General features: G+C 34.6%; 1 protein-coding gene across 1 annotated transcript in view; it reads right to left on the reverse strand.

Annotated features, from left to right (window-relative positions):
- Window positions 1–4,708: 4,708 nt before the first annotated feature.
- The window catches only part of RASA2 (RAS p21 protein activator 2), a 51,155-nt gene continuing 32,405 nt past the window's right edge, over window positions 4,709–23,458 (reverse strand). Inside the window, exons 10-25 of the mRNA XM_014951738.1 lie at window positions 23,251–23,349; window positions 21,000–21,156; window positions 19,649–19,797; window positions 18,204–18,318; window positions 17,678–17,752; window positions 16,821–16,944; window positions 15,367–15,473; window positions 13,596–13,682; window positions 13,437–13,514; window positions 12,894–12,967; window positions 11,565–11,671; window positions 11,200–11,282; window positions 10,077–10,285; window positions 8,758–8,861; window positions 7,976–8,165; window positions 4,709–7,125 (exon numbers count right to left, since the gene is read on the reverse strand). Of these exons, the coding sequence (XP_014807224.1) occupies window positions 7,095–7,125; window positions 7,976–8,165; window positions 8,758–8,861; window positions 10,077–10,285; window positions 11,200–11,282; window positions 11,565–11,671; window positions 12,894–12,967; window positions 13,437–13,514; window positions 13,596–13,682; window positions 15,367–15,473; window positions 16,821–16,944; window positions 17,678–17,752; window positions 18,204–18,318; window positions 19,649–19,797; window positions 21,000–21,156; window positions 23,251–23,349 (1,789 nt within the window). The 3' untranslated portion in view covers window positions 4,709–7,094. The remainder of the gene's footprint in view (window positions 7,126–7,975; window positions 8,166–8,757; window positions 8,862–10,076; window positions 10,286–11,199; window positions 11,283–11,564; window positions 11,672–12,893; window positions 12,968–13,436; window positions 13,515–13,595; window positions 13,683–15,366; window positions 15,474–16,820; window positions 16,945–17,677; window positions 17,753–18,203; window positions 18,319–19,648; window positions 19,798–20,999; window positions 21,157–23,250; window positions 23,350–23,458) is intronic.

Genomic DNA, 23,458 nt, shown 5'->3' on the forward strand with positions numbered 1-23,458 from the left:
CTACGTTGAGCATTTGGAGCTTTGAATGAGTATTATTTGACATGGAGACAGTCGGAATCCAGAATCAGTCCTTGATGAGCTACACTATATCCTTACTGTGAAATTATTGCAGAAATTTAATTGATTATGAATTGTATAATATAAAAATACGCAGTTTCTGTGAAAGAGAAGCATGATGTGGGCATCCAGAAATAAACAAGAAACAGAAATTTGGGAAACATACTGCATTTATGGAATAAATTGCATACCAGTTTTATACTGGGAGGATCTCACTGGAAGGGAGAATGGAGTGAAGAAATCACAGAACTATATTGCTACCCAGAGTAGCAAATGGAGTTTTGAAAAGTACATCCCCACCATTTTCTCTGTATTGCTGCCTACGTATGCATATGCTTGAACTTTACAGAAGTCCAAGAATGAGTTCAAAGACAGAGAAGTACAGCAATTCAGATTCTTACATGCATTGTGCATTACTCAATAAGTGAAACAAATTGACATAATGACACCTAATATATAGAAGGGAAATTCTTGAAGTTTTACAAGAAAAGCTAATTATTTTTGCACGGGAACCTTCCTGCTATAATGGCAAAACCGTGTCTACAAGAGACTAAATATCTCCTGACTTTGCTGAGCTGCTTTAATTAAGTCTAAAGCCTTGAAACTTCTCCATTCTTCATACAACACTCAAGCTTATTCATCTCTCCTCCTGAGGTAGAGATTTAAAGCCAGTGACACAAAGATCTCAGACCACTCCATCAAATTCAACACCAGATTCTTGTCTGCTAATTGCTTTATGCTGGAGTAAACCTCACCTATTACTATTTCCCGGGACAGGGTGGATTTTCAAATTAGAAGCTAGTCTCATATTCCATTTATTAGTTTTAAAAAATTAACCATAAGATAAAAGTTTTGCATATGTTAACTGAGGCTGTTTGAACGTGGGATTGCATTCTGAATTGAAAACTGAAAACCAAGATATGCTGTTTTGCTGTTATGAGGGGGCACACCCTCTACCTATGTTGAAATATTGACATCTCCTGTAAATTCATGCGAGGCAGTGCAATTTCTCTTAATACTTTTACCGTTCCACAGATATTTGGAACCTGCCTAGTATCAGGATAGACCCCATAATACACTATTAGCAAATTCTGCCCTCCAATCCAAAAAACCCTGACAAAACAAAAACCAAAAAACCACTAAAGAAAGCCCCACAGAAACTTGCCTTATGGAAACTCCCTTTACTCACATGCTTAAATTACTGTAAGGTATTGTGTAAGTGAAGCTAATCCTCTCATCCTTCACACTCGCAGACATTATGGCCTGTGTACCACATCACTCAAAGTATTTTTTTACTTTGACCCAACTTTCTACTTTAAGATTTTGGCCAAGGCACTGCCAGAATGTATGTATACACAATTCAGGTATATACATAATTTTAAACACCAAAACCATATATATGTCACACCATGACAGAATGGTGTGACAGAGAAGACTTGACAAGAATCTGAACCAACTACTCAGGAGGAAGCTAGGGTGAATTATTTTGGTTGTTACAGAATCATTGTATGCTTTGCATTTTAAAAAGTTAGATCTTTTATGGAGTTTTTCCAGCAGTACTGGAACTCACGCTTGTATTTTTCCATTTGTACAGCTTGATGCTTTATTTAAGAATCCTATCTAGGATTAGGATTATTTCTGTTTCAATTTTAAGACAGTTGTGAAATTAATCAGATAATGTGTACTTGTGCTTGTTCTAATTTATGCTAGGATAAATCAGCAAGATAAGGAGAAATGGTGAGAGAGGGAAAGGTACAGGACTAAATACAAGTTGTGAGGTAAATGATGAACTATATTACATCATTATCATACGGAGAAAACACTTGTACAAACCTCTCAGCTTAGAGTCACCTTCTGGGGTGTCAGTTCACGATTTGAGATGATTAAAACAACCAAGTATTTGACAAAGGATTTTGCGTAATTCTGGCATCATTTTAAATACTTTTTACTTACTGAAACTACAGGGAGGTATTCCTTCCTCTTGGACTTTTAAATTTCCATTGCTATACAATACTTAGCACCTTGCCATCCCCCAGCGTGGAAAGAAGAGACTAAATTGTATACGCTTACCCTTCTTTCATTAAGTACTTTAAAGGTTTAGGGATGACAGATGCAACATGCATGCCAGGTCTGAGCACTACTGTAGATCACTTTTCTAGAGGAGTTTCCCCTCTTACTAATTTTACCTCTGTCGCCTGCTTTTTGCTGTCTGGTGAAGGCTTGTTTCTGCATTACCTAGCAACAGTGTCACCGTGTCCAGGAATGGGGAAGGCTGAGCAGGCGGTGTTAAACCCCGTGGAGCTCCCACCCCTAAGCTTCTTCGCTGGCTACTGAAGTAACCCTTCAGTAGGTACGGTGTCTGCACGCTGATCCTGGAGGAAAACACTGCTGGAACACCCGTCAAGCTGGCTTTGAAGCCTCTTGTTGTACATACACTCACGTCCCTCAAACATCGTCTTCTCTGTGCTCCCTGGCCCCGTGCAGCATGTCACTGAAGCACCAACCTGGAGCAAAGCAGGGGATATCTTGCATTTTTTAAGAAACCAGAGCAAAAATCTTCTGTGCTACTGTTTCGGTGGGATGAGGTAAGAAATTTTTTTCCTTTAAGTCTTGAATTAAGTCACAGAGTAATTTTACTTCAGCTGTTCTATGATTCTCTCAGCTTTTTTCCTTGTGTATCAAAAATAGAGGATGAAGGTGGGGAACAAAATCACAACCCGTAAAGCAAACTAAATTGTCTGACTGGATTTAAAAAAACATGTAATTAATGTTCCTAAAATGAGAATAAAGATTTATATTTGTATTTTTTGTGAAACTGTTAACTAGATTTTATATAAAACTGCCACAGCATTTGCAGTAGTAATTATGCTAAAATAATTATGATCTCAAACAGTTTAAAAGCTTAGTCATACAATTCTATGGAACATGATATTAAGGGATATTTATATATGGATGAATTTTGTTATTTTCCATAAACATTTACTAATGTAAAGAATATTTTAAAAGCAATTCAGTAAGGTTGTCTAATCATTCTTTTTAAAGTTTATTTATTTTTAATTTTAAAGAAACATATGCTCTTCCTGAACATTGCAGCCACTAGATCTTTTTAAAACTTATTCTGATTGTGAGGTGATTACCAAATTTCTGTCCCTGCCTTCGGTACATGAAGTGACTTTTAAAACTTACATTTAAAACTAAGTAATTTAGCCTAATTACAGCCTGCATTCCGAGTTCTTATAGCTTTACTCTAGAAATCTGAATTTTTTTATTTTTTTTTTTTTTTTAAACAGCTGCCTGTACTGCTGGATCTCAGGAACAGACAAAATATTCCAGCAGCAGCCTCATCACAGCTGAACACAGCAATACCGATAGTCTCCTTACTGCTATGAAAAGATTACTCGTTAATTTTATCTGCATAAATTATAAAAACCTTAGTTAAATATGCTTCTGTAACTACTTTTAAGAACCTTAAGTAAATTACATACATTTGTCCATTCTACTAGAAGTTGCTCTTTTTTTTGTTACTGGGAGCTGTTGCTTATTGGCCTAATTTTTATTCCATATGCATGCTCTTTTAAGTGCAATACTAAGTCATTCCATATCACATGTGAATTGATGTTGCAAACTTTGTACTTTAAAATACGTACAAATAACGAAATTAAAGATAATGTCTTTTAAACACTTAATTTTCCATATATTATTAATTCTGTTTACTACACATATAGTCTATAGGTAGACTATGTGAAGATAAATATATATGCTCACAGTTAGAAAAGGCAGCGCATTAGCACCGAAAAGAATAGATCACTCTGCTACAATCATCATAGAATACTCACAATTTTTTTTTTTTAATGTCCACAGAAAAAAATTCCTCGTGTACTTCCAATTTCATCCTTAACTTCCTCTGCTTTCTGATCTCTGCAAATGAATATAGTGACCACTCAGACTGGGCCTTACTATAGCTTACCTCAGAATTTATTAACATTAATTCCAAAATGGCTGGAAGGTTTGCACAGTAACTGCTAATAGCAGCTTCCATACCAGCAATAAAGGACAACAGGTCAGCTCTCTGTACAAGGAAACAAAACATCTCGACATTAAAATATGCTTACACAAAATTACCTTCTAAAAAATGCCCATAATCATAGGAGGGGAGAGCTGGTGCCAAAAAAGTGCCCAGATTACATAAAGAAATGCAATTGAGAAAAGTAAAGACCATTTTTTTCCCATATGAAACATATTTAAAATAGGTCTGACAGATTATATAGCTGGTAGCAGTACACAGGACAGGTAATAAAGGACAAATCAGTAAGCAAGAAAAAAAACATTGTCATACATAACACTAAAAACATAGTTCTAGATATCCTTCAATACGTCAGACTAGTCATTGCAAACATTTTAAAAACTGTCAAATTACTGAGGTTTCTCTGCACAGCGTTATGCTAAATGATCTACTATCACTTTTCTCTCCAACCATCAATCTTAGTCAGAATGTAACAATGCTACAGGTGGCTACGCAAGATCCCTCAACTTAAATTTAGTTGGCAGGACAAAAACCGAAAAATTATCACAACTCCTGTATGTAAAGCCCTGTTAATTCAGTCTTCAGATAAAAGCTAAACTTTTAAGAAGCTGGGCCTCACAATAAACACACAGTGTATCTCAAGTTCGTTTAAATTTATTTGTGAGTTATTCTCAAGCAATGTTACAAAACATTTTAATGTCTTGATAAGAAAATAAAATTTAAATAAAAATACATTCAACAATACATCATCATAATACAAATTAAAACTAATGATAATTTACAATCCTAACAGAACTAATTACTGTATAACATCATCTTTCTAGACTAATCAAAATGAAGGCAACTTTTATTATTAATCATCCTACTTGTACCTAATTAAATTCTAGAACATCTACTGCACTTTAAAACATTACAAAATGAGAAATCAAATCTTAATGGTCACAAATATTCAATGGCCTTTTTTTCCCCCCCTAGATATTCCAGTACCAAAGCAAAAAAAAAAGTGCATATTTAAGAAAAAACAATGTTGCAAGAGTATACAATTTACTTTTTCATAAATTTGACTTTGAAAACAACAGAAAATGGCTTCAAGGAACAGAAACTTTGCCACAGAGTTAATCAATGTACAGCAAAACCTAACTTTGACACTCAACCACATTCAACTTTGTTTAATGGCAGCTTTTATTAATGGCAACTAATCAGACTTTCCCATGGCAAAAGACATTTCTTGGCATTACTATGTTCCCCCCCCTCCACCCCCAGTTTCACCTGTTGGCAAATAGAAGTCCCTTAGAATACATCAAATGTGTAAAAAAGGAAAAGGCAAAAACAACTGAGGTGATAAAATGATTGTGACGTTGCAGACACTAGTACTGAATCCCAGATATTCTAAAATAGTTTGTCTGGTATTAAACCAAATAGTTATTCTAATGAGTTACATTCATTCCAAAAGATTTCAATCCTGTCTCGCCAACTTGCTTCGATTACAGAAAGTCTCCCTACAACACTATAATAAATGTATAGTAATTTAAACAGCTTACAGCTTCAAGCATTGTGGATTTCTATTCTAGTTGTAAGTTACATTCCTAGTTAATTTGGCCAGATCATGATTGTAAAAAACCCAAAAACATACCCAACAAAACAACAAAAGACCCCACAGCAAATGCTCCAAAAAGAAAAGTACCACATATAGTTATTATTAAAAATTATATTCCACGGAGTACCATTGTATTTAATACTGATGAAGCAAAGTTGCCACAGTAATACCTTTGCTTCTTCCTGGTTATATATATACATCTTCTTTCAGCATAAACATAACTTCTCAGATGAAGTGAGCAAAAATTAACCTTACCAAAGTCACAAATGCCAGTTTAAAATTGTGTTAAGTGGCAAATATGAATCCATATAACTACAGATATAAAAATATTCATGGAAGCATTGCTTAAAGACAAAACAACGTTGATCATTCAACTGATCATAACAAGCAGATACTACAAAGTATCTAAAAATAATCTGGGATAGTCCAGATATCTAAAGTGCTTTGAGTGATTATAATAGAGATTATTTATTAGATTTGTAGTCAAACGGTGAGCTGGACCTAGTTATCACTTTTTATAAAAAAAAAAAGACAAAATCATACATGGGATGATGTAAATTGATCAGTACTTAACCACAATCTGTTCACATTTAAATTTTACTATCTGTAAGTAAATTTATTAAAAAACAATGTTGCTACCCTGCATTTCTTTTAAGATTAAGAAAAAAATATGTACCTTAAAAATCCTAAAGAAAATATAGATAGTGGTCTAATGTCATTCCATATATTACTCACCCCAAATGTAAACAAGAGGTACAACATAAGTTCCCTGATTTCTTCTTCTTTAGTATTTAAAAACATAACTAACACTGGTATTTGCTGTCCAGATTATTTGCAGCATACTGCAAGATTTTGTAAGACTTCAGCTGTAGATAAATCAAGTCCTGTCAACACCTAATACAAGGAAAAAGTCAAATGAATTAAGTGTGAAGCTTCATATCTTTTCCATGTCTTAGTATCTTGGGATTTCTATTTCAAGATCCATATCAGCAGGGCAGGCACTCATGGTAAACTCATGCAAGTTTGCAGTGTATGTATTGAGAGATGTAATCCAACCAACAAATGCTGTGTGGATTTTCTTCCATTAAAAAGCTTATTTGTTTAAAAAGTTCTTTCTTATGACAACAATGGCAGAACAACATTTAGATTTATTCACACCTATTACTTCAAGAACCTGGAACTTCAAGTTCTTCAGTAAAATGAGAATAAACCTTAAGACCAGATTTCCAAGTAGACAGTTTTCTATTAAATATTAAATAGATTGTCAACACAACTAGCATTTATGCTCATTCTTAAATACTTTGTAAAAATGCATATTATGAATTTAAAAAAAAACAAAACCAAAAGAAAAACCCCAAAACACTCAAGAACATCTCCAGTTTCTTTTTCATCCAGATGTGCCACAGTTTGTTTTGGTTAGGAAACTTTTCCAACAATCGGATTTTCTCTGGAAAAAATAAAATATTATATGTAAATATTTTGAAGGCTAACATTTGCGTTCTAGTTCTCAACATACAATTTTAATATATTATGAAACACTGCATTTTTTGACAAATTTCTACCACTACTTGTGAAATTTCTGATTTACGGAAAACTTCACACCGTCTCATGTGAGACCTCTAAATCAAAGTAAATTTGTCCAAACAACTTGGGCCAATACCAAACTAGGCAAACCAAACTGTGGTTTGAACATTTTCTTTTCTGGTGAAATCAAGCCTTATTGGCGCAACAAGCAATCAGAAAATTTGGTAGTGGTTTTCCATAGATATCAGCCAGGATTGAGAATTGAAAGAATCTGCTTTGGAACAACAATGTACTCCAAAGAAAAGATTTTTTTTTTTAAACTTTACCAGAAACAGAATTTATTACTGAGCATGGCAAGTGAATTGAAAGATGTATTTCTGCAGTATAATCTTTACAGTTATATGAAACTTGGCATTTTAATTATTTCTTAACTGAAATATGGCATTTAAAAAAAAATAATTTAGAAGGCAGGCAGACAGGTATAAATTTTGTGTGCACTTCAGATGTTAACTTGCGAGGAAACAACAGAGCCACTGCACCCACTTACGGGAATCTCAACAGAAACATGAATCCCACACAAGAGGAACTTCTAACAACTGGTAAAAAGCTGCGTTACTACAAATGAAGTACCTTATTTTCTCCATTTCCTTGTGTTGCCTAAATCTACCTTTAGCTTAATTATCTCTAGCTAAACAAATCTGGTCTTGTTCTGTGATTTATTTAAAAAAAAGTATTACACATTTACGTATGTCAAAATTACGTAAGATACTTACTCACTACCATATTTAGCACTAGATGATCTCTTCTTTTGGTATTTTTCATGCGATTCCTTCAGTTTTTCTACTACATCTATTATCTGTTTAAGTGTATGAAAAGTTGCTACAGAATCTTCAATTGTGAAGTTAGAATAATCATCTGGTTCCTTCCGTGGACCTTGATAGACTGCTATACTTCCACAAGCCTCTACAAAAATTACCACAATTATCCCAATTAGAATCTCGATAATTAACAATCAGATCTAACTCTCACATAAATGGTGATTCTGAAATTCTGAAGTGTAAAATTAGTCTAGCTTATACATAAAATGGGTTAAGACAAAAGCACGAGACAGTATGGACTAGCTTCATTTACAGTTCTGTGGCATATTCTCTGCTGTTGTGCTCAGCATCTCCAGCATCCAGCTCTCTCCTCTTCACATTAACAGAATAACAATGCTTTCTTGCAACTCAACCATGTTCAATAGGATTCACTCCATAGTCAGGTAAAGGAGATTAAAGACAGAACAACTGGCTATAGTTGCAGTCTCTCAGTTTAGACTACTAAAGATACTTCATCTATGCAAATTCAGTTAGAACAATGTGTGCCTGATGTCTATTGTAAAAAAATGACTGAAGAACATCTGACACCAGAGCACTAAGGTGACAAAAATATAATCTGTGTCTCTACTCTCTGTTATTTTCAGGTAAATTGTTAAGAAATCAATCTGATGTTATGGGCCTGAAGAATTAGAGCTGAATAATATCAGTATAATTCTTGCAAATTATTATTTGAGTACCTTCCAACTTCTGTAGTTTAGACATGTTGAGAGTGAAAAGCGAGTAAATTCTTTCTGTCTCTCTGTCTCCATCAATCTCAATCTGAGTATCAGCAGGAACATCTCTAAAAGGTGATAAGAAACAGATAGTCAATATAAAAATTTTTCTTGAAAGATCTGAAAGCAAGTGAAGACTGACTGTTTCACTATACTTAGCCTTTTAACATATCTGTCACTCACAGACAGCTTTAGAATTGCTACACAAAACTTAGCATTCAATTCAAGTGCTCTGTAGAAACAGGCCTAAACAATTTTGAGGGCAATGAATATAGCAATATTAAAAATTGCTTTTTCCAAGAGAATTTATTATTCAGTATGTCAAGGAAAAGTATATTTAAAATATCAAGGTAAAGTTAATTGTTATTAAACTACAATTAAACTCTTATTTTAAAATCTTCTATTCTTGAAAGGTAATCAGAAGTGAAGGACAAAATACATCGCTAAACCAGAACAGTTCAAAAAACCAGAAAGATAAAACCAATCAAGTTATTCAGTAATGGGAAACTTTTGAACTGTTGAGAAACCTAATACAGGAATGAACTGAGTAACATGGAAAAAGTATTATATGTATTTTCAGAAAGCTATCTTGTAGGACTTAGACTGAATTTTAGAAAACTGACTGATATCTTTAGTCTGTAATTTATGCAACTTATCCAGATAAGGATAAATTTATTTTTCAAAAAGATCAATGCATTTATTTGTTTTCAGAAATTAGCAGCTAAAAGAAAGACATTAATGCATTATAAGACGTTACTCATGCTCCTGACATACCTACAAAATCCAAATTATTTGTCAGAATCTACATCCAAGATTATTTAGTTGATTTTCTTAGTACACTGTTTTAAAATATGTGAGGTTAAAATAAAAAAGTGCCTGTATATAACCAGCCAATGTCATTAAAGGAACAGATAAACTTCCAGGCTGAGCCTTTTGCACCAAGGTATTTCAATTATTTCATATAGATGACGTAGGAGTGTCACATTTCCGCATTCAACTTGGCATCTGAATAAACTTGTGCTATTAAATCTATTATTCTGTCTGGAAAGAAATCAACCATTCAATATTTCTGATTTACATGCTGAACTGGTTACCTTCATTTCATATGGTGGCTGATGAAGTAATAGACTTAGTAAAATCCAGTACTTTAGGCCTTATTAGTAAGGTATGTTTATAGTAGCATAACTTGCTAAAGCCTTGCTTTCCGATTTTCAAGTTGTATAGTGATTTACACATTATTTGTCCAACAAAATACATGTATTTTCATCTGAGAAGCAACTTACGCAGTGCAACGAGCACAGCCCACTGTGTTCTCTATTGTAGCCTTGCAGCAAAGCCAGTTCCCATTCAGAAAAGCAGAAGGATGGTAAAAACTAAGCCTATTCTGGTTGCATCTTGTTACCCGGCACAGAGCTTCTATCCACTCACTAGCTTCTACGCAATTATTTGCTTGGATATAGAGTGGCTTTTCTCCATGTAGCACTTGAAACATCTGCAGAAGGAACACAACATTATTCTGCTCAGTAAAAAAAAAATGCAGTTATTGATTAACTTCAAATATGTCAAAATAGATTTCAAAGCTCAGGCAATTCAACAAAGCCAAATTAAGACAGAACATGACACAATGGAGAAAAGAAGTCTTTTCACCTCTTTCATTTTACTCCACAGCCCTATTTAGAAAAAAAAAACACAACAGCACGAAACAAAATAGCTCCCTGTATTCCACCTACACAATTTCCTCATCCAAAAAAGAATTCTTAAAGAATTTGAACACAATGCATTTTCTGACCTCTGCATTCATGTATCTTTAAATGTGACCTCAGACTTCAGGCTTCACATCCTGTGAGCAACAGAAGATTCCCAGAAGTCTTTCCTTTAGCCATCCTCAGCCCAAGTAACAGTTGTACTTTTATCACTGCCTCAGAGTTTTTGACTGAAATAACACCAAAATACTGATGTGTGACAGGTCCAGAATGAGGCTGTGAGCACAGACAACTGTCTCAGCTGATGAAGGTACTGGAGGAAGTTCTCATCAAAAGGAATAAATAGAAGTTTGGCAACATTATATTTTTAGTAGAACATAAAGAACACATACTACTAATACCTTACATGAAAGTGCTTTGTCATAAGGGTCACAGTAGTTTTAACCTTCGTTCCAGATATTTGTAAAGGGGGCCAGAAGTCATAGAATCAGTCAGAAAAGTTGGTGCAGAGATCCAAATCTCCAGGTTAAGTTCCATGTTCAGAGTATTTGGAAAAGCTGCACATAGATTTTTATTCCTGATCCAAAAAACATTTTTTGCTGAAGTGTTTAGTAATAGTGTTTCAGTAACTCTATAAGCTAATTATAATCTTTTATTGAACAGAACACATCAGGAATTACATATAAACTATCTTTTGACTCACATTTTTTTTGTTGAAGGAGCTCTCATCAAGTTTCTCCACTGCAAGGATGTTTTTGATTGGAATAGTGAAAATTGCTTCTTTATCTGTAATAAATTTTAACCACGAGTGAAGCGATTTTTAAAAAACTGATTTATAATCTCAGTGCATTGATACTGTAGGTTATGTTCTCCAAATCTGCATTTTTATTACTGAGAAAATGTACACGAATCAAAGAAGCATTTTGTAATCAGGGCAAAGGTAACTAAAACATATCATATGTACTTAGGAAAAGAAAAAAAATATGCATTTTAAAAAGCACAAATCAGATGCAAACAATTAGAAAATATTGAGAAAATTAAAATCATTCCAAAATAAGTATCATTTACCTTGCTGTTTGTGGTAGGTGAATTCTCTACTTGTTAGACAGAACCACCGCTTCTTGAAATTCTTTTTACCAATCCGAGTCCTCCCCTGAGCTCTTTTGTACATTTCTCTGTAAAGACAGAATCAAATGAAACAAAACCGTTAGTCTTCCGGACTTTTAAAAGCATTTATTGAGATAACACAGTACTGTTTGTCATGCAGCAACATAAAAATCTACTTCATTGTAAATTAAAAAAAAATTAAAATCTAGTAGCTGTTCAAAAAAGATCCTCAAGATCACCTCCCAATACAGTGATCATGCACAGGGTTAACAGGAAGAGAGTTTGAAAAAACATGCAATCCAGACTCTTCTCTGTAGCAGTAAATTTGGAATGGGTACTTGTTCAGATCCAGAACTCCAATTTTTCCCAAAAGGAAATAAGGTGTATCCAACTACCAGAATCTCTCTTTCCTGTGAGTTTCTCCACGTGACTGTACTTGACCGTACCTGGTCAGAAACTGAATATAAATGAAATGAAACTGAACACAGCTCAATAGCAAGGGTAGACACAAACTGTAGTCAGTACCCTTTAAGTGTACTCACTGGCAACAATTTTTTTTTGAGCAACACCCATCAATTTATAGTATAGATTAAGTTCCAAATTTAAATTGCTGTAACTAAGTGTTGATGCACTGCAATAGTCTCCTTAATTTCTATTTAGTATTTTAATAAGAGGTATATTTCTTCCTTGTCTGAAATTTGGATGCTTGTTTCACAAAAAAAAATATCTTTACTTGCTATCAATCTGCTTTTCTGAATCTCTCCCGCCCTCCCCCCCAATATTGTTTGAATTTATTAATCAGCTATTCTTCCCCAATATAGAAAAAAAAAAAGTTCATTTCTTAGAAAGATGCTTTTCACCTCATTCTAACATCTACTGTTAAGTATTCCAATTGCAGGGTAATTTTTCCCCATACTTAAAGTATGAACTTAAAGGCAGAACATTTAGCTGGCTGGGATTGAACAGCATGCAAAGTAATTCTAAATTAAATTAATACATTCTTTTAAAAACATGTTCACAATCCTGAACAAACCACCATTAATGAATTGTAGCAGAAATGCAAACATGTAATAGGTTTTAAGGAGCTTTTAATTATTTTTTAAAGTGTTTAAAAGATGAGTTATGAGAGTTTAGAGCTGTTGGTTTAACTCTGCAAACTAACAAAAAATTATCACAAATTACAAATACTGTAGTTTCTACAGTTAATGAGCTTTAATATTACATTGGCATTAATGAAAAAACAGTAAAGTAAATTCTGGTTTGCATGATATAGATTCAAGATATATTTACCCTTCTTTTAGATGTACTGGCTCACTCAGACCACTCGGCTCTTTACTTTCAGTAGAGGAAACGTCATCCAGGAACTTAAGGAAAAATAAAAAGGGAATATATACTACTCAGAAACAAAGAAAAACCAAAAGCTATTTTGAAAATATACATGTACAGATTCTCCTGGAAACAGAGAAAATGAAAATATATTGCAGGGACTTGGGACAATGTAACATGGCATGCCCATAAGCCACACGAGATTTCTTTAACTGGTTCCTAAGCAGCAAATCTAATCAAGTCTGTTTCAAAAAAGTTATACTACTATTTTTATTTTTTTTTAAACTGAATTAGCTTAGGCCACTATGTATAACTCTTATGTATTTGATTGTGTGGATTTTGGGGTGGGTTTTTTTTCTTTTTGGTTTTATTTTCTTAAAAAAACCACACCTCTAAAATGGACTACAATTTTTCTTTTTCTATGAGAAAACTGAACAACACCACAACCTTCTAATAATTAAGACTAAGCATATCAACCATTAAAAAAAAAGTCTAGTTGAAAGGTACCTTTTTAACAGATTCAGTAAATTTTTCTTCTTGAAACGTTTTGAAAAACTCACACATAAATGTCTCCTTGAAACTTGACTGAAAAAAAAGGTATATCAACATAAATACACTTTCAAAGAATGTTGTCTATGAAATAAAAAAGAATTTTAGCAGCCTTACAAGTTTGCTTTTGGTCAAACTTCCCCAGCTCCCCAAAGTCTGGATGGCTTTTGATATAAGAGTTAATGTTCTAGAAATCTGTGCATCCTAAAATAAACAAAATGCAGAAGTCACATTCTTTTTTCACAATTCCAGGTAAAACATTGATTTAGAAATGAAAATGTCACAAAAACTATTCTATTACACAATGCAGTAAATCTGACACATATTCATTGCTTTTCTTTACTCAGAGAAGAAATGCACATGCAGTATTGTCCTTTTATAGTACTTGTGCTTTGTGCATATATGTATATTTTATAAGCTGCTGCACAGTGTTTAACATTTTACTCGCTATCACCAGAATTTAATATTTGTACTTGGAAAAATATTTGTACCTATAAAACATCTCAAAACCCTCAAATCCTGTAATTGTTGCTACACATCTAACACTTCCGAACTAAGTTAACACTAAACATAATGAACTCTTGCTCGACAAACGGTAGAAATTTTCATAATAAAAACTGAACTTAAAACTTTGTCGTTAAGGCTTTTGTACAATTTGTTTGCTACCTCACTGCTTGCATTCTAGGGCAGGATTACAAACACAGCCTCAGAAAGGGGCCCTGCTGTTCCATTTAAAACATTTAACCCGCAAGTGATAAAATCTGGTAATCTTTTTACTCAACAAACTGGATAACATCAAAGGAGTGGATTTGAGTAAGTAGATTTTTTCTTTGAAAACACAACCCACAAGTACATAAAATAAGCTAATAAAGGTAACCTCTAGAGCAGATTTCATACATATTCTGTATTTTATGTGAAAACAATACAGTATTTTTTTCCTATCTCCATATTCCTGTCTTTGAAGATTATTTTTTTTAATGGATATCATAAAGTCATAGAATGGTTAGAGTTGGAAGGGACCTGAAAGATCATCTTGTTCCATCCCCCCTGCCATGGGCAGGGACACCTCCCACTAGAGCAGGTTGCTCAAAGCACCATCCAGCCTGGCCTTGAATACTTCCAGGGATGGGGCATCCACAGCTTCTCTGGCAACCTGTTCCAGTGTCTTGCCACCCTCACAGTGAAGAATTTCTTCCTTATATCTAGCCTAAATCTACCCTCTTTCAGTTTAAAGCTATTACCCCTTGGTCCTATCACTACATGCCCTCGTATGCCCTTGTAAAAAGTCCCTCTCCAGCTTTCTCGTAGGCCCCCGTTAGGGATTGGAAGGGATCTCTGGTAAGATCTCCCCAGAGCCTCCTCTTCTCCAAACTGAATTGACAAGTTGAAACCGAAAATGTAAGAAGAATTGGCAACCCAGTGCAACTAGTGGAGTCCAGAATAAATACACAGACCAATTATTGGATAAGTCTACAGCCTCTGTTTAAGACACAAATGGAAATATTTTTTGAAAAGTAAAAGTGGCATCTGGATATTTAACTTCCACATGGAGGCAACCAATGGAGTTTAGGCATATGCCTTAAAGAACCCTCAGTCATGCTGCTATTCTAACAGAGCAGTGCACTCTGACAAAAAAAGCACAGCATCTTTAATATCAAAAGCTTTTCTTCATCCCTTGAGAACACATCATAAAGACTGAGAAATCTGATGCTTCAAGAACTGCAAACACCTGAGTTCCTTCAGTGAGTTATAAAAATTAAAAACTCAACTTAGAGACATTTAACAATCTTATTTCCCAGTTAAGACCCACTGAAAGTAACTTATGTCTTCCCAGATAAACAGATCTGACAGTTATGAATAAAACAGAACAAATCTTCACAAAACTTACTGGATGGTGAGGTCGTAAATGAAAAGTATGAGGTGAGACTACGGCTACAGCAAAGAAACGAAGAAACACAAAGCTGCTCACTGCAGAATACTGTACATGAGGGTCATCTGCAGAGAAAAACCATGAAATGTAACATGCACTAAACTTAATAGGAAATAATGAAGACAGTCAACATAAAAATCCTTAAGAAGATAACATCAGAGAAGACATTTATATTTTAAAACAGAATAGAAAAATCAATGAAGCGCATGAAATGAGAAAGGTGATCATGGTAGGAAATGTTCTGTTTATAATGGAGGGTTTATTTCTCTGAAAAGAAGTTCTATTCTCATAAAACTGGCTCATCAGCTCCACTACTAGAAATGATGAGACTATTGCAAGCATTTACATACACAATGTTGATTAGGCACGGCTGTATGTACATTGAACCAAAAGAGAAATTACTGTGGCAGTGGCTTTTAAACACGAGGGCTATGGGGTTTATTCACCCGTAAAGCTAATCACTGATCAACTCAAATACATTAATGCTGCACAATAAATGCAGTCAACACTAACTCACATTCTGAGTTGCATCATAAAACCATGTTATATAATTTTGATGCTGTAAATGAGGATTTTCACATTTACTATTTTGGGGTGTATTTACACCCTTATACCGGGAAATACAGTGGGATCACGTTCTTACTCCAACAACCACTTTGATCTGATCTGTCTGAAAAGTTAGCAATTCTGAAAGGACTGTCTTAACTAGAGGAATTTAAGGTGCCAGTTCCAGCGATAAACATAAATCAGAAAAAGGCTCCAGATTACAAGAAGTAAATTCTTCATTTGTAGCTTATTGTACGACATGTTAAATTTTGATTGACTGAAGTATAAGAGTATTTCAGACCCACCACATTATTCCAGTATTATTCTGAAAGAATAAAACTGTTCTAATACTGGTCACATTATAAATACATTAAATATTTTACATCATCCACTCTCTCCAAAACTACCCATAAGTAGTAGAGCTATGGCAGTAGTAAAGCTAACTTTATGTAAATTATGAATGTGCTACTCATAGTTAACATAGCTGCAGTTCATGTTGTTAAGATGCAAATACTGAATTTATTTTCAAGTTTACATTTTGCTTCTTTAGAAGCAATAAACAGATCATCTCTTCTCTATTTTACATATCTTTCAACTAAATCACTTCCTGTATTACTTGAGACTTATTTGCTGCTGTCTTGCAGTGTTTCTGACCTGCTACATTTTTGCATAAAAAAATACAGAATTCTTCCCGGTTAACCACAATGCTTTACTGTAAGTTACAGACAGGGAGAAGAACAAATGCCTGATTGTCAGGGCAAGAAGTTCAGGGCACCGCTTTGGGGATTGTTAAAATTCTTGCCTTGTCTAAATGGAACTGCAGATCCCCACTGAACACCTTTTTCAAGTTTATAGAGAACACTTACTTGGAAATCTCTTGGCAGCCAGATGCCTCAAAGAATAAAAAACATCACACATTAGGGTAGGACAACTTATACTTGACCGCACAATTTCACGGAATACTTTGTCTACATAATAGCGTAGATTTTCCTGTAATTATGAAAAAAGTTATTTTTTCAGACCATTAACATTTGCATTTATATGTTTTTTTTCCTGAACACAAACAACACACTACAGTTCCTTTTTTTCAAAACACTACATGACTATTCAATTATTTTTTTTAGCATAGTGCATATTTCAAAATACTCGTAATAGCTATATGGGATTACTAGTGTTAAAAGATAGTTTAATGTTATTCACGTACAAGAAAGTATATAAGCAGTGTCTGGCCATATACAACTGTAACAAAACATGGTTTTGTAATTTGACAACATATTATAAAGAAGGAGCACTTCCCATGCATGCTTAGTGAATGTTCAGTTAGTTTGTTGCAGCAACTATTACCTTAAAAGTTCATCCTCTGGTAACAGTCAAGCCTCAAGCAAAAATTTAATGAAAAATGTAAAAGCAGTCCTAAGTACTTCATCACTTAGATGGTGAGTAAAGAACACCAGAAATTACAACACCCAAGAAGATGGCAGGGAAGACTGTAATCACCTGTTTAATTTCTCCTCCCCATACCACTTTCAGCTGGACTTTTCCTTTGCTGTTTTCATAAACAGGGATGAAAAAATACAACTTTTCCTTTGTTTACTCTGGAATCGGAGGCTTGTACTGCTACCTTAAGTTACTCATTTTCCACTACACAGAGCTGCTTTTTAAAATGTTTTTCTATCAGATTTTGAGAAAGTTTATATTAGGAAAAATGCATTTGGAAACTCACCATATTAATTTCTACATTATCTCCTTCTCTTAATTTGATGGGATCTATTTCACAAGGTTTAGGAGACTCACATATCTGAAACAAACAAACAAAACTGTAGGAGTTCAATTTTTCAGAGAGAAAGCATGGAAATGCACCTATTTAAAACCAGATTCTATCCTAGATTTAGGGGTAAAATTCCAATAGGTTCTAACTATAGATAACAGCATGCAACAGTTATCCTCAATTTTGTGTGTACCTTTTTACATGGATTAATTACATACAGCACCATGTGGGTAAATTCTGCAATGTATTAGAGGCTGAAGAAACTATCATTGACTGTTTATTTTCAAGCATCCGGAACATAAATAACAAAAAAGCAGCTCCTCCCACTAAAACAATTATTGCTCAATGTAACTTTCCTCTACAATTCCCCCACCTGAGTGACTACTACCACACAGGGAGCTGTAAGAAGAATGTGTATCAAAGAGACAGGATACCGCAGGGGGCTAAGAATCCTGAACACAGTTTCAGCAGGATAACCTACCTCATCAATAACAGGTTTCAAAGTAACCTTTAGGTAGTGCTTCCCCACTATTTTCATCATTTCGTCTACACACCGAGTTGCTAATGAGTTGCCTCTGAAGATTGTATTTGCTTCCCTGTAAGAAAATTATTTATATTATTTGAATAGGGAAAAAATAAGCAGCTCAGTTACAAAATCCAATTAATATTTTATCTTGCTATTATTTCATTTCTTTGAAAACATTTTTTCACATATTTCAATCAGGAATTCCAGAACCTAGGTACCTAGCTTGCAGTGGTACTCGGGAACAGAAAGAGAATAAACAAGATTTTTAATACGGCTATTACCAAAACCAAGAACATAAATAAAACCATCTGGAAAAGCCTAAGAAATTATAGACAGCGAAGCTATAATCCAGTGCTGAATGTGAGAAAGAACAACTGGAGATAATTCCAAAATAACAAGACTTATACCTCACTGATACATAATTCTTCCTCCATGAGTCCTAGTGAAAAAAACGTCTTAGAGCTACAATAAATAGCATATTGCTACACTACACTGATAAACTCAGACACTTTAATCAAAACATATTTAATGAAGGGTTAGGCTTTTTATTCATTATAGCTGTTGAAGAAAACTGAGAGCCAGCTGTGCGAAGTAAATCTTTCTAATCTGAGAGATTTAGTTTAATCTTCCTTTGTTACAGTTCAATTATAGCAGAAAGGAATGTGGGTACAAAAATGCAGTTCAGAAAATTATTTTCCATGAGTCACATCCTTCTACACAGTTAACTTGTCTCACCTTATTTAAATCTGGAATAAGTCAGCTTTGAAACGAACCATCCTGTGGTGACAGAATCCCTTCCACATCTCCACAGGACATGACTTGGCACCTCAGTGGCCACTACTCGAGTCTACTTTATTTCTCTCCTAACCACAGAGCTGCAAATTCACAGGCCATATGCTGCTACTTGGACAAACTCCTGTGCTTGCTACTTTCAAGGCGCACAGGAGGACACATACTTACTTGAAGGCATCTTTGCAGAAAAAGAGTACCCCTCATTTAATACGTAACAGTATAAGATTCTCAGGAATTTTAAAAACCGTTAAGTACCAATTTCATGACCAGTAAAATTTGAAGAGTGTCCAAATTATGACATTTAAAAATAAAAACTATATGCTCTTAGACACAACTCCAGGCCTCTAATTTGTTATGTTTAGCTGTATACCAGCTCCAACAAAATTTTATGAAGTCCTACCACATCAATCAACTCTCTCAGCTTGAATGTGATTTAAATGAATGTTTTTTTATAAACTAGCATTAAAAGGTGAATGTATTTAGTCAGTTTTACATAATGAAATAATATCGATAAGTAATGCTTACTTATCAGTGTTGTATCGTGAAGCTCTTTGAAACTGTAAGAATAATTTTAAAAGGCATGACATCACTAAACACGGAATACATACTGTGTGTCCTTCAGGTCTAGCTCTGCCACAGCAGCAACAAATGGAACTAGCTTATGGTGGTGTAGCAGTAATCGTACAAGAGGCAGAACGGCATCATACTTGTCTCGACAAACTTCGCTCAGTATGTAGGCAGCAGATGCAGAAATCGGCTGTGAGAAAGCAGAATACAAAATCAGGAGTGAAGTAGTTAAATGTTCTTCATGTATTTGGCAAAGTACAGATCAAATCTAACAAGACCATAGACACAGCTTAACAGAAAGTTTCAACATTTGCTGTGTAGCATGGCAATTGAAACTTTCCATTCTACAGAAATACTTAATTGAAAATAGGTATTATCTACTCTATGCTTGATGTTTAAGAATGAAATTTGGCATTTACTCACCCTTCTCATTCTCCCTAGAGGGTTACGGTACAGCTCTGGCACATAAGAGGCACCAAGCAATTGCTTTACCATAATGGCATGTATCTTTATAGGACTTTTAGAACTATGATCAGAGCACATTAAAATACAGTTCTCAAACTTCTGAAGTGTTTGTCACCATTCCAGTTGGGAATTTCAATACAAAAACTGATGCAGTTATTTCATTTAAGTAAAAAAGCAGCTGCTGACTGCCACTAGCTACATACTCATCTCTTCCCGAATTTCAGTGAAGCAGTATTTGAATACGGGCTAACAAAAATTTTAAGTCACAATCTGTTTTCTCTTTACCTTTCTTTTGCTCTACCTCACTTCAACAGCACTGAAGTGAAGAAAAGCCATAAGACAGCTAGGAATATAAAGCCTGATTACAGTAATTTGATTCCTGTCTCAATGTTATGCTAACAATCTGCTACACTTCCCTCTTTGTCACCACGTCCGCGAGAGAAATCCAGTCATGCTGATTAACATACTAGGGAAGATAGAAGCAATTCAGAAGAAGTGGAATTATAAGCAAATTCTGAAGCAGACCATTTTTAGTAAAAGTGATTATCTGCTCCTTCAGTGCCAATAATGGACCAATGTCCCCAGAAAACCACTAAATCCAGGGAGGCAATAGCAGCCAGTGGGAAAACGCAACACTGAAAAGAGCAACCAATGAGAAGAAAGTATTTTATCTCTTCCCATCACACAGCACAGGTTATTTCACTCTCTCTGTTGGTTCTTCTATAATAAGAAGAAAATCTTGGTAGTTTGAAGCAGAAGTAAGTGCTCTACAAGCTGTTTACCTGGTTGTCACAGAAGTAAATTACGCAAAAGAACAAAAAAACCAAAAAAAAACCCCTCTAGATAGGCATAACTCACATTGTCTCACACATGATTGTGTAATAAATTTTAAGTTTTCATTTTAAAAGTATTTTCCAACTGAAGTACCTGAACATCTGATGATTTTAGCAGCAAGTTTCTTAGAGAAGTATAGTATTCAGATGGAAGTACACAGTCTTCAGTATAACAGATATTTAATCTAAGTGATCCCAAATCATCAGTTTTAGAAGACTTGTTTCCATTTTCTCTTGGCTGAAGCAAGTACCTGAAAGCAACAGGGCAATTCTAAAATACCAGATTCACATTTCATTAATTTGACTAATTCCACAATAAAGTACCATATTTATTTATTTCAATATAGATAAATAAACTGGGTCTAAAAACGGCAATAAAATTCACATAAAGCTTGAGACACAGAAGAAAAAAAAGGAGCAGCATTTGATGCACCTTTAGCACATAATGAAACGTATTTATTTTCTCTTATCTTTCTGAACAGCGAAATGAGCTACTTCTTGTAGCTCAACTGGCATAACAGGAATAGATAGAAATTATGTTGGACCTTCTCATTTTACATCTAAGTTATATTTAGGGTGCTGGACATTGCAGATGGAAGAGCTAGTGTCAAGAATTTAAATGGTCTAGTCTGAAACCAGTAAAAAACCATAGTATTAACAGGCTACATTCCTGAGAAACAAGTAAGATTAAAGAAAAAAAAAATTAACTTGTGCTTTTTTCCTACTCTCAATACAAAATGTATTAAATAATTTTTCACTGGCTTTTGCTGTAGTTCAACAGTTTTCCAACAGGAGGTGCAGCCCTACAAAAATTTTAACAGCTTTTAAGTAGTGAGACTGTATAGTCTTAACATTCAGCCCAACAACCTGAAATCCTATCTTAAATATTCTTTCACAGTCATTCATATTTCTACTTTCACAATCAGGAGATCAGACTTTTTTTTAAATAGTCAGATGCATTGCACATGAAGGCATGCTAATATAAAGTAAAACTGATTTACAAGGAGAATGTCTACTTGACAGCATGACTCTTAAAGCTTATTTTCTCACTGTTTAGTATTAGTGAAACTGTTTATCTGCTGTACTTCAGCTTTATTCAAAACATTTTATGTAAATTAGTATTAGTATAAAGAAATTAGTTATTTTTAATCACAGAACTGTTTTTGATAAGCAGATCATAATTGGATACAACGATGTTCAATACAGGATATACCTACAAAGTATATTAGCAGACACAAGTCTCTCAATCAGTACTTCAAGTGAACTGGACACGAGTCAGGTCAATTCAAAACACTCTATTAACACAATACACTGGTAATGAGTCCATGCTAATATAACCTTGTCCTTAGCAGGCTGTTAACGCAGGCATGTCATTATGTTAATATGGTCATACAGCTTTTGATCAGTTCAGAGCAGTGGCAGAACATGCCTGTGTCTGCAATACACGGTGTGAGAAATAGAATATACTGACACAAACATTTGTTATGTTTAGGATCACATTCAAACACTACAACTACAAATCAGAGTTCAACTTTGACACGTCATAGACACTTGGATCCTGAAGTGGGTAGGCAGAGCAGAGCCATAATGGCTCCTGGCCAAGGCCTGTGTTCCATTTAGTTCCTATTTACCCACGTCCTTCCTATGTTTTCTACATGGATATGCAAGAGCTTCCTCCACTCTTTTCTCTATATTGAAAGGTGCACTAAAAGCAGAATATTCTACAAAATTAAGGCATTCAAATCTGTTGTACTTATCACTTCCTGCCGCTAAGCATTTGGGACAGTAAAGGGGCTGGAGATCAGCTCCTGCTTGCAAGAGCTTCAGAAGGGAGGTTGCTGCTATGTTACAAGCAGTGTCTTTCCTGAAATCCCTTTATATCTTACACTTCCAGCTTTTCAACTTCTATGCCTGCTCTCCTGGAATGACAATGGGTTGGTTCCAGAAGATACTTTCTGAACCTACCCAAGGAATAAAAAATAAAAAATAAAAAGAAAGCAATACTTAATGTTTGCAGGTTAGGCTGAAAAGCATACACAGATCACTAAAATTCAACAAGCTGACCGAAAGACAGTTACACTCAGTCTTCCCTTTCTTTGCTCTCCGTGCCTTCCCCTCAAACGCATGAACTATTCTGTGGGAGTGGACAGACCAGGGGAAGAGAAGGGCTAAATGTACCCTTTGGCAAGGTTAATTTATTGATCAGGAAAACTCTCTAGAAAGACATTTCACCTGGACTAGAAAAAGAAGACATATTTTAACGGACAGTTAAAAGAAAATGTATCCTATGCAAGGGAAGATCTGCATGCTGGAAGCAGATTCACTTCTTAGACACCACTACTCACCATGCTTGAAAGGAATCATTTCTTAACACCTTCACAGGAACTTTAATTTCTCCTAGAAAGATGTCTTGTACCAGATTTCCATTATTCCATAGGTCAACCCTGAAAATAAGAACATTGCTTTATTATTTTTTTTTCTCCCAGAGAAAATCTTCAAGTAGACAGTAACTGCCTTACAGCACTAATCCACATGCACGCAGGCAGGAAATGT

This window comes from Calidris pugnax, unplaced genomic scaffold (assembly GCF_001431845.1).
Source record: "Calidris pugnax isolate Ruff unplaced genomic scaffold, ASM143184v1 scaffold197, whole genome shotgun sequence".
In the NCBI taxonomy this organism is placed as follows: domain Eukaryota; kingdom Metazoa; phylum Chordata; class Aves; order Charadriiformes; family Scolopacidae; genus Calidris; species Calidris pugnax.